Source organism: Schistocerca nitens, chromosome 9 (genome assembly GCF_023898315.1).
Source record: "Schistocerca nitens isolate TAMUIC-IGC-003100 chromosome 9, iqSchNite1.1, whole genome shotgun sequence".
NCBI classification, from domain to species: Eukaryota; Metazoa; Arthropoda; class Insecta; order Orthoptera; family Acrididae; genus Schistocerca; species Schistocerca nitens.
The window spans coordinates 92,927,562-92,940,118 of NC_064622.1; the positions used below are offsets into that span (position 1 = coordinate 92,927,562).

General features: G+C 45.3%; 1 protein-coding gene across 2 annotated transcripts in view; it reads right to left on the reverse strand.

Moving 5' to 3' along the window:
* Positions 1-12,153, reverse strand: part of LOC126203460 (serine protease inhibitor I/II-like) — a 50,776-nt gene extending 38,623 nt beyond the window's left edge. For both annotated transcript variants that reach the window (XM_049937776.1, XM_049937777.1), the window contains exon 1: positions 12,018-12,153. In XM_049937776.1, coding sequence (XP_049793733.1) covers positions 12,018-12,093 — 76 coding nt within the window. In that variant the 5' untranslated portion in view covers positions 12,094-12,153. The remainder of the gene's footprint in view (positions 1-12,017) is intronic.
* Positions 12,154-12,557: the final 404 nt, after the last annotated feature.

The window sequence follows — 12,557 nt, forward strand, 5'->3', positions numbered from 1 at the left end:
GGAACCGCGCTGCTGCTACGGTCGCAGGTTCGAATCCTGCCTCGGGCATGGATGTGTGTGATGTTCTTAGGTTATTTAGATTTAAGTAGTTCTAAGTTCTAGGGGACTGATGACCTCAGATGTTAAGTCCCATGGTACTCAGAGCCATTTGAACCATTTTTGAAACGCCTCACAACTCCAACCGCCAGCGGCTGTGGCCTGACTACGCGCCACGGAGACTTCCTCGCTGCTTTGCCCCAACCGGCCGACTGCCTCACAATCGGAAACGGCCAAAAGACCAAATACACGTCGGCCGATGAGACGACCGGTGGTACGACCAACCAACGGTCGTTCCCACTCCAGTCTCCTTCAGTCGGACAGTTCATGTGTTTCCCCAGCGGTCGGCAAGTACTGTCTGTCAGCACTTCACTGGCGCTCCGTCCCCGACGCTGCTCCGTGCCCGATTGCGCCGGCCGGTGTGGCCGTGCGGTTCTAGGCGCTTCAGTCTGGAACCGCGTGACCGCTACGGTCGCAGGTTCGAATCCTGCTTCGGGCATGGATGTGTTTGATGTTCTTAGGTTAGTTAGGTTTAAGTAGTTCTAAGTTCTAGGGGATAGATGACCTCAGAAGTTAAGTCCCATAATCCTCAGAGCTATTTGAACCATTTAGTGACACCAGTAAATGCAATAAGAAAACGAGGTGGCAGTATCGTAAAAGAAGTGTGCTCCCTGCCGCCGTTGGATAAGCAGCTGCCAGCGGAAAGTCGTATACTCCTAGCTCACTCATTTGTTACATAGTTTAATTCTTAATTTCTTTGCGTGTTTTTGGTACTTGCATTGTTTAAATTCATAAATTTCGGGCGTATTACAGTATTTGAGAGTTTAGCATCGCCTTTTAGTACCTGAATAGTGTAAAATCGCGTAGTCTCCTTCCGCCGCCAAGCAGTGTGTCAGCAGTGCGCAAGTAGCAGCATTACTGCATTTACTAGGCAATCTTGTATTTTAATAACCGTTTAAATTTTGTGTCGATTTGTTTGTGCTCTCTGTAGATTAGTTCAGACGTTCTTTGCACAACAGTTTTTAGCATGGATAGGGACTGCAACTGCTGTGTTCGGATGCAGGCTGAGTTGGCATCCCTTCGCTCCCAGCTTCAGGCAGTGTTGGCTTCGGTCACACAGCTTGAGGCTGTTGCCAATGGGCATCACTGTGGGGGTCCGGATGGGGGTTTGTCGGGGACGGCCAGATCGTCCCACGCATCCTCCGATCGGACTAAGACTGTGGCTGCCCGGGATACTGCCCACATTGAGGCTGATCCCTCACCTGTGGTAGAGTGGGAGGTCATCTCGAGGTGTGCCAGGGGGCGAAAGACATTCCGGAGGGCTGAACGGAAGGACTCTCCAGTTTGTCTGACGAACCGGTTTCAGGCTCTGTCTCCGGCTGATACTGATGTTCGGCCGGAGATGGCTGCTTGTCCTGTTCCAGAGGTTGCCCCAAAGTCTGCAAGATCCGGGCAGTCGCAGGGGGTGGGCTTACTGGTAGTTGGGAGCTCCAACGTCAGGCGCGTAATGGGGCCCCTTAGGGATATGGCAGCAAGAGAGGGGATGAAAACCAATGTACACTCCGTGTGCATACCGGGGGGAGTCATTCCAGATGTGGAAAGGGTCCTTCCGGATGCCATGAAGGGTACAGGGTGCACCCATCTGCAGGTGGTCGCTCATGTCGGCACCTATGATGTGTGTCGCTATGGATCGGAGGAAATCCTCTCTGGCTTCCGGCGGCTATCTGATTTGGTGAAGACTGCCAGTCTCGCTAGCGGGATGAAAGCAGAGCTCACCATCTGCAGCATCGTCGACAGGACTGACTGCGGACCTTTGGTATAGAGCCGAGTGGAGGGTCTGAATCAGAGGCTGAAACGGTTCTGCGACCGTGTGGGCTGCAGATTCCTCGACTTGCGCCATAGGGTGGTGGGGTTTCGGGTTCCGCTGGATAGGTCAGGAGTCCACTACACGCAGCAAGCGGCTACACGGGTAGCAGGGGTTGTGTGGCGTGGACTGAGCGGTTTTTTAGGTTAGATGGCCTCGGGCAAGTACAGAAAGGGCAACAGCCTCAAAGGGTGCGGGCAAAGTCAGGAAAAAATGGTTCAAATGGCTCAGAGCACTATGGGACTCAACTGCTGAGGTCATTAGTCCCCTAGAAGCTTTCTTAAAATCTGATTGTAATACTGGATCCCCTATCTCTTCTAAATCGCTTCCTGTTTCTGTGAGGGACCTGCTTCACCTCTGAACAGACGGACATGATCTAGAAGAATCTCCCTGCAATACCGCTGTGCTGTAACGGTACCTGGCTCAGAGATATGCAGCGGTGTCTCGCCATGGTGCACAATGCCTCCTAGCACCACAGTGCCTAGGCCATGTCGATGACGTTCATGAACATTCTGTGATGTGTAGCGTATTCCCCTCTCTCTGCACACAGACTGATGGCCAGAACCACTTGCCACAGTGCAGTTACATTCGCCACAGAACGTCACTCTGGACCACTGTCCCACCCGCAACCAACACACTCCCTACACCAACAAACTTCTTCTCGACGATGGTATTGTTGAAGTGGGATCATTTAACAGACTTCAGAGCATCCATACCAGCCTGAATTAACCACTGCGAAATGGTTCTAGTCGAGACATGTCTAGCAGTAGCGGTTACTAGGTCTACAGCGATCTTCCTAGGAATGACAAGTATGTTCCTTTTCTGCACTAGGGTTTCGTATGGATCCTCTTTCAGTGTGGTGGGCCGTCTACGCTAACGGCATGCTTTTGCATAGCATTTTCACCTTCAGTGCCCTCTTTTAATCGTGAGATGGCACTGTTGAACACACCCATTACTGTGGCCATGGTAGTGTCACTCTGCACGGTTTCGGTCTGTCCAACTGCTCGTCCACGATCGTAAGCACGCAAATGACGTCTTGCAGAAACACTGCCCTGGCAAACGGCATGTTGCACTGACTGATGCCGCAACAATCTTCCTGAGTCACCGCAGTGCGTGAACTGTCGAATGCACATACAGCGTTTGTCCACAGCCTTCGCGGCATTTGACACGTCCCACCTTTACACTTCCTATTATCATCATTGATTGTGTACTCCGCAGCAATTGTAGACTGTTCTGTAGAAACTGGCAGTTGTTCCTTAGAAGTGTCAGTTGTTCCTTAGCGATTGTCAATCAGTGTCTATATCTCGGCTTTTCTACCATGGATAAAAAAATGGTTCAAATGGCTCTGAGCACTATGGGACTTAACTTCTGTGGTCATCAGTCCCCTAGAACTTAGAACTACTTAAACCTAACTAACCTGTGCACATCCATGCCCGAGGCAGGATTCGAACCTGCGACCGTAGTGTCGCGCGGTTCCGGACTGAGCGCCTTAACCCCGAGACCACCGCGGCCGGCTCTACCATGGATAAAAGTATATATAGAGTGACTGGACTTTGTGAGGAAGACGTTGCTCATACATTCGTTATGCAAGCTGTAACATCCATCACCTTGTGTCACGCGTTAATGTTAGTTATTAAATAAAAAATATAACTAATAGCACCATCTTACAAAATAGTGATAATCGTAATGATCTTTCAAAAAGTATTTGATTTCGTGACCGGAACATAACTGAAGCCTTTTTTTTACCCCTACGAAAATTTCATTTTACCGCTCAAGAGATAATTACTTCGCCGGGCGGTGTGGTTGAGCGGTTCTAGACGCTTCAGTCTGGAACCGCGCGACCGCTACGGTCGCAGGTTCGAATCCTGCCTCGGGCAAGGATGTGTGTGGTGTCCTTAGATTAGTTAGGTTTAAGTAGTTCTAGGGGACTGATGACCTCCGATGTTAAGTCCCATAGTGCTCAGAGCCATTTGAACCATTTGAGATAATTACTTCATGTTGGAAACCACTGCTCTAACATATATTTTGCTTTTTACTACATGTACATACTAGATACACGATCCAATAGATACAAGCCTTTTCCTGTTTTGCAAGTTTCTTTCCGTCTGTCTCCTATTATCGGCCTAGAAAAAATATTTTGGCAGTTTTTTACTTAAGATTCCAGATTCTTTTGCTCCATTTGCGATTTTGTGTGGCTGTTTATTCGCATATGTAACACTATGGTTATCCAACCTGTTACAGTCTAGGAGGTCCCATTATGAAAATTTGTGTGCACGTGTTTTTAGATCTAATGGTATTTCTCACTAATGTTCTTTCTTTTCATATTTGTTGACAGTGTGCGTTTACAGTCTCCAGTATTATCAATTTCAGCGATGTGTGCTGGCATAGTCATTTGTCTGCGTTATGGTTGCTACATGCAGTTCAGTTTCTGTACTTTTGTAGCGTGTGTGTACGATTGTGCGTGGTGAGGGAGGCACTTTAGCATTTGGGAGAGATGTGCCATCGTAACCTATGTGTATTTATCTATGCCTCTATGTATGTATTTATGTGTGTGTGTGTGTGTGCGTGTGTGTATGTGTGTGTGTGTGTGTGTGTGTGTTTGTGCTTGTCTATATGTGTATTTTCTGTTGATAAGAATGTAAACTGTTGTGATAGACATAATGGATGAGTTATCGCTTAGTATGCCTCTGTTCTGTACCTCTGTTCGCTATTGTTTCAGTAGCTGCCACAATCTGAGCCTTGATGTTTGTATTAATTTTGTCATTCATGACTTCCTTAAATCATTTCAGATACGACATTCTCAGAATTTCTATGAACACTCATGAGCGATAAAATGTGAGACACCTGCTGAGTTGCGGAAAGAGCTCTTCGCTGGGAACAGCGAATACAGATGTAACGCCGGAAATGCATATCCTCCTATTTCCATCTATTGCACTGCAAAATTTTTTCCTTATTTTGCTACCTGAAGATATAACATTTCTGTGTCTTTGTATATTGTAATTGTTTTACTAGTTGTATATATATGCATTTATGTCGATGTATAATTGGTTTGTTTTGTGAATATTATTTGTATTTACACGCTGGGTCTGGCCTAGGGAAAACTATGCTATCGAACGAATACATCGATAGGTTGTGTGGAGAACGAAAGTGTTTAGGATCTTTGGTAGTGTTAACTCTGCCGCGTGGAGCGCGGGCTGAGCAGAGGGGTCTGGCTGGAGTAGTGCAGTGGAGCAGGTGCGTTGTGTGAAGCTCCCGCGAGTTGCCGCGCTTTCGGGGTTTGGCAGCATGTAATTGCGCTCGACTTGCGATGATAGTTTCTGACATGGTGTCGCGGACGGGAATCATTAGCTGGTGCACATCAAGAGCCCGTTTCGTCTGGTGACCGTGTCGAGAAGAAGGCGCGCCAACATCCAGCTTCTGCAACAGCGACGGCCGACAATGAGTGACTGTCGCCACCTCCTCGATCGACAGCTTCAAACCTTCAATCAACCAACAAGGAAGACTGGAAGCACGTAAAGTTTTAGAACTGTATGGCAGACCTCAGCTTTTCAAACTTTTAAAATTGTTGCATCACAAAATTATAGCAACTTAGCATGAACCTTTGTTGCTCATTGTCCAAATTGCATTGCCAAGCAGGGTCCCTTCCTTTTCCGAAATGAACCCGAGTGTCGTTGAAATTCAAACGCCAGCATTAAAATAATATAATTCGATTTCACTGCTTTAATTTCAAAGTTCAGTTAAGGTATTCATAGCTGGGTACAATATTTAGATTACACGAGCACAAATTAAGAGTGCGAGTTTTGTTAGCATATTTTAGCTCACCTGTGACTGCAGCTCAGCTTGGTACGTACTAAATTTTACTATTGTTAATTGTTCAGAATCATTTAATTCAAGTTCGAAGTTAAATCTCTTATTTCTAAATTGCGTAGATTCAAGTAGCTTTTGAAATGATTGTTGAGGTAGCCCAAGACTAACTGTATGTTACTGAATTTCGATATGCTTCAGAAACAAAGGTCACTATTAATTTCAGTCACTAAACTAACTTTCAATTTTCCAGTTTTATTAATTCTTTTGCTAAATTAAGTCAGAGTGCAGCGAAATTTATTACTTCTGACAAACTTTCAGTTTTCGCACTACACGTGTCAACCTTCAGTTGCCACGCTTCTAGTGCTAATTATATGTGTAATAACCTTTCTTTTTCAGTTACTATAGTAATTGTCCTTAGGACTGGCGACCGTGATTTCCCCCAAATCTCAAATATCTAATTACCGTTAGTTAATTGTGAACGTAACGGCCGCACATTTACTTCCTTTATTAACTTTACCCCTTTTCAAAATTAATTTCCACCAGTTTCATTTGCATTTTTCCTTTCATTTAGATGTAACCCTTTCCTCCCTCTTTACCGACAGATTAACTTCGGTGACGATTCCTTTCCCCAAATTTCCATTAGGTACACGCGGTTTAATTTTTCACTGTCATTAAGGTCGATAAGTGAGGGGGAGGTTACACAGAAAGTTCAGCTTTTCATGTGACAGTGATGGCATCACACCAGATACAGTCGAGCTTGTATAGGCGAACCGAACGCTCTGGTACGGCAGATGTGGCTGGCGGTCACTCTACGCATGGTGCACTGAGTGTCAGAGGTCATGCAGCCACCACGGTTTTATCTGTAGCCGTGAACACGAGTACCTTGATTCTGCCTTCCTTCCGCCCCTCGCAGTCAGCTGCCGTGAGAAACAACGACTTCATCTGGCTGCAAGAAACCACTTTCCCGCTGAAGGGTGGACAACAACCAATGGGCAGCCATACCACCCAGAACCAGCAACCGTGCTGCATCTACCTCTCACCAGAGCTTAAAAACTACAATTTCTTTTTTTTTTAGTCATCAGTCTTCTCAGTGGTTTGATGCGGCCCGCCATGAATTTTTCTCCTGTGCCAACCTATTCATCTCAGAGGATAGCCCGGATGCAGCCGAAGCCTTTAGGCTTTGGTTCAAAAATGGTTCAAATGGCTCTGAGCACTATGGGACTCAACTGCTGTGGTTATCAGTCCCCTAGAACTTAGAACTACTTAAACCTAACTAACCTAAGGACATCACACACATCCATGCCCGAGGCAGGATTCGAACCTGCGACCGTAGCAGTCGCACGGTTCCGGACTGCGCGCCTAGAACCGCGAGACCACCGCGGCCGGCTAGGCTTTGGTTCTTTTTAGGTTTGCAGAGTGGTTCGCTCATCATTTCATAGTCCAGTGATCCCTCACTGAAAGTCTTTTTCTTGTTGAAACTTTCAGAAATGACAATAAAAAAGCTTTTAACAATACAAGTGATTTTAGAGAGTGTAGATATAGTGTTCCGTGAGGTGTTCTATTTCATTTCTTACTGATTTTTTTTTTGTTTTACTGTTTCCTATCGCACTCGTCCATTAAAAGATTGCCGACCGCGGTGGCCGAGTGGTTCTAGGCGCTTCAGTCCGGAACCACGCGGCTGCTACTGTCGCAGGTTCGAATCCTGCCTCGGGCATGGATATGTGTGATGTCCTTAGGTTAGTTAGGTTTCAGTAGTTCTAAGTCTAGGGGACTGGTGACCTCAGATGTTAGGTCCCATAGTGCTTAGAGCCCTTTGAACCATTGAAAGATTAGAGTACAGACGTTCGAGACGTGTCTGTCATAAGGTCAAACAAATATATAACAGTCATATATCCCATCAAGCAAGAGTATTAGTTGGGTACGTCAACATTACCATTCGCGAATTTCATGCTGACTTTTAGGACTTTAGAAACAATCGTATGGGAGGCAACCACAGCTAAGGAACTTGCACATAATGTGAAGGCCAATCAAACAGTTTAAAATCCAAGATGGCAAAATAGTCTACCATAAACTGAGTGAAAGTCCGCAATAGCGGTTTAATGTGTTTTTACCCATATGACTGAGCCGGTACGGCTGTTTTTTTTTCTTTTTTTAGTGGCTTGCAGTGAGATAGTTCCGGACGGTGCGTGAGGAGTGATGTCGGTGTCGGAGGGCAAGGCCGCTTGGTCGGTGGGCCCCGCAGAAGATCCTAATGCGGAGGGCCGGTGTTGTCCCGATGGCGATCATCGTGTGGTTATTCAAGAGCTGAAAAGTGATTTCTTGGTTCCGCCCTTGGATTCCAACGAAGAATTACGTAAGTTTGGTGTATGAGGTGAACATAAGAATTCCAAAAAGGTGCACGTTGGTGGAGCATATATCGGACTTGTGAGTGGTGTAAGATTTGCTTCGGTACTGCAGTGTCCAGTTAGAGCGCTGCATGGGAAGAGAGCGTTGATAGCGGCATTGCATCTATTTAGCTGCTCTAAAGTAAGTGACTGTTTGGGGTCGAAGGTGGAACCAAGTGAAGCACCGAATCACATCTTGTCTTATTAAGAAACCTAAGATGGCCCCAGAGTGTTAAACTCTGTTACCTACAGTTAAAACGAGTAACTGACACTCTGGTAGTGTCCACGAGTGAACTTTAGAGGTGCTGTTAAGTGTTTGTAGTAAGGTAAAGATTGACTGTGGAGCTTTTCAGTCGGACGCTTATGAATCGTGTAAATTGCAGTTCGCTTCTTATGGTATTTTACGGTTCTACTTGTCATGTCGAAATCGCCGATAGTATTTTCATAATTTAGCTTGTGACGTCATTCTGTGGTTTGGTGTGACCCTCCCAAGAGTTTACTGTTTGGTGCGGTGCGGTATAGTCGAAGTGTTCACTAGTACCACATCTACTCCCTCGCCCGTTTTAAGTTTTGCGAGCCTCACCCACCTCGACGTATAATCCCAGTAAGCAATTTGTGTAAGTTGGTTGCGCCCTGTTAACGTTTTGTACATAGCAGAAAATCTTTCCTGTGCCGCATGTGATCCTGAAGGAGAGCAAGGTGCACAACAGCGCACGACCACGACGAAATCAAAAGATATGTATTGTATATTTTTTTAACGGATGTAATTACTGAGTTTAAGAGTCGATTTGTGTGTTTTTTATTTGATTTCAGAGAAAAAGATGACATACCTGGTTAGTTAAAACATCTATGCTTGATTATTTGTCATAATTCGATGGTTGTAGTATGCAGCACATGTAGGGAGGTTAATGGCCTAAAGTTATAGAAGGAAGGAAAACATATTGTGATACGCTGCGCATCGTAGAGGCTACAGGGTTCGAGTGTATGTTGATAGTGATCAGATTTTATTGCACTTAAGTCGTTATAATTAAAAATGTGTAATCAATATTTTATTGCCTTTAGAGATCACAGGTGATATCTACGAAAATTTGGGTATTGCCATGTGTTGTTAGAATCTTTTATTTAGCCTTGCATTATTCAATTTGTATTTTTTTCCTTTGCTTAAAAAGGTATTTTGAGTTTTAAGCGTTGTAAATTGATTCTGAGAGCTGTTCTTTGATCTGTTAAAATAACACTTCAGGAACTTTCATTAACAAACTATATTGACGATCTTGTTGTTCACGATAACGAATGTTCATTTACTATTTTAAAATGAAGTTAAAAAAGTTGTAAAATTTTAAAGGTAAGAAAAAGGCTTTTATTCGGGAAACGGCGTCTGCCTGTACCCCCCACAACTTCGGCGCATTCAAAACATTGGCATTCGGGCGTTGTCTGATGTTTTGCCGGTATCTATCCCAGGTAACGTCTTCGAGGCCATGTCACTGACGACCGGTTTCATACCCTGGAGGTGTACCTTCATGTCATATAAAAGTAATACTTCATGGCCATGACTTCCAAGGTGCAAGCGCGCTGGAAACATTGTCACTCTTCGGTAAAACCATGAATGAACCGGCAGACGGTAGTCCGATCATTTTTCTTTTTTCTTTTTTTACTGATCATGCACGGTTTGGATCGGACGCCCACCTGACGGTTCATTCATGGTTTTACCGAGCAGTGACAATTTTTCCAGCGCGCTTGCACCTTGGAAGTCGTAGTCCATGAAGTATTAGTCTTATCTGACCCGAAGATATACCTCCAGTGTATGAAACAGGCGTCATACAGGGAAAAACACAATAAACATTTTTGGGAGATGACTGCCAGCAGCAGTTAAGTAATGTATAAAATGCATATTTGAACCATCAGCTGTTTTTATTTTAAACTCAAATTCTACCGGTTTCGATCTTGACCGTCTTCACGGATGGAGGGCTAAAATGGTTTAAGCCGCCATATTGCATTAGTCATTACTTAAAATGTGTAATGCATGCCGTGAATGTAAACATATGAGACAGGACTTTAAAAGCAAACATCCCAATTATACTGTATACATTTAGAAATCGGATGTTTGCTTTTAACGTCGTGTCCCTTATGTTTATATTCATACGATGCACTCCCCCCATGAACCATGGACGTTGCCGTTGGTGGGGAGCTTGTGTACCTCAACGATACAGATAGCGGTACCGTAGGTGCAATCACAACGGAGGGGTATCTGTTGACAGGCCAGACAAACGTGTGGTTCCTGAAGAGGGGCAGCAGTCTTTTCAGTAGTTGCAGGGGCAACAGTCTGGATGATTGACTGATCTGGCCTTGTAACACTAACCAAAATGGCATTGCTGCTCTGGTACTGACAACGGCTGAAAGCAAGGGGAAGCTACAGCCGTAATTTTTCCCGAGGCAGATTATTCAATCTGTATATTGAGCAAGCAATAAAGGAAACAAAAGAAAAGTTCGGAGTAGGTATTAAAATCCATGGAGAAGAAAGAAAAACTTTGAGGTTCGCCGATGACATTGTAATTCTGTCAGAGACAGCAAAGGACCTGAAAGAGCAGCTGAACGGAATGGACAGTGTCTTTAAAGCAAGATGTAAGATGAACAAAAGAAAAGCAAAACGAGGGTAATGGAATGTAGTCGAGTTAACTCGGGTGATGCTGCGGGAATCAGATTAGGAAATGAGACGCTTAAAGCAATAAACGAGTTTTACTGTTTGGGGAGCAAAATAACTGATGATGGTCGAAGTAGAGAGGATATAAAATGTAGAATGGCAATGGCAAGGAAAGCGTTTCTGAAGAAGTAAAATTTGTTAACATCGAATATAGATTTAAATCTCAGGAAGTCGTTTGTATGGAGTGTAGCCATGTATGGAAGTGAAACGTAAACGCTAAATAGTTTAGACAAGAAGAGAATATAAGCTTTCGAAATGTGGTGCTACAGAAGAATGCTGAAGATTAGATGGGTAGATCACATAACTAATGAGGAGGTACTGAATAGAGCTGGGGAGAAGAGGAGCTTGTGGCACAACTTGACTAGAAGAAGGGATCGGTTGGTAGGACATGGTGGTGGTGGTGGTTAGTGTTTAACGTCCCGTCGACAACGAAGTCATTAGAGACGGAGCGCAAGCTCGGGTTAGGGAAGGATTGGGAAGGAAATCGGCCGTGCCCTTTCAAAGGAACCATCCCGGCATTTGCCTGAAACGATTTAGGGAAATCACGGAAAACCTAAATCAGGATGGCCGGAGACGGGATTGAACCGTCGTCCTCCCGAATGCGAGTCCAGTGTGCTAACCACTGCGCCACCTCGCTCGGTTGGTAGGACATGTTCTGAGACATCGAGGGATCACCAATTTAGTATCGGACGGCAGCGTGGAGGGTAAAAATCGTAGAGGGAGACCAAGAGATGAATACACTAAGCAGATTCAGAAGGATGTAGGCTGCAGTAGGTACTGTGAGATGAAGAAGCTTGCACAGGATAGAGTAGTATGGAGAGCTGCATCAAACCAGTCTCAGGACTGAAGACCACAAAAACAAACCATGCACTACACATTTTAAGTAATGACTTATGCAGTATGGTGGCTTATACCATTTCAACCCTTCATCCGTGAAGATTGTCCAAGACCGAAACCGATAGAATTTGGGTTCAAAATAAAAACAGCTGATGGTGCAAAAATGCATTTTATACATAAAACCACAGTAAACCGCTGTTGCGGACTTGGACTTTCACCCTATTTATTCTCGACTATTTTAACATCTTTGATTTTAAATTCTTTGATTGTCCTTCACGTTATGCGTAGGACATTACCCTCTGAAGAAGTCGATATATTACTTCTCGGAGAGTTCTTAATTCACTTGCTTCTAGACGTTTAAATCTAGGCACGGTTCGTGAGACAGCCTCACCTCTCTGGGCTTCCACGTGCGACGAGAGCGCCAGGACGGCGAAAACGGCGACGGCCACACCTGCAGAAATCTTCATGGCGTTGCGGCCGGTGGCGGCTACGGAACACTAACAACACCTTAACGAACCGCACTCAGCGCCTTTTATATCTGGCGTCGTCAGCGCCTCTGGAGGGGGCTTGCCCGTGTCTGCAGCTGCTTACTGAGCTCACAGGGATTCCCCCCAGCCGTGGAGGCCTTCCGTTCTCAGAACTGCTGAAGTGGTGTGATGACTGGCGAAACGTCATTTTAGAGGGCTGTGCAGCGCGGCAAGCGAGTCGTCCCCCAGCTGTTTGACCAGGATACAGCACTCCACACGTCACGCTCCTTCAAAGTTGCTCCAAACGCGACTGGGAATTCCGACCGTAAGTTGCTGTCTGAAAACATCCAATCGTTCGCTGGAAGAAGGACTGCTGTATTCGGAGCTGCTTAACCTGCTGCAGCTCAGCGTGTATATGGTTAGTCCGGGACGCATAGTCTGGAAAGAGATTTCCGATTACGTTT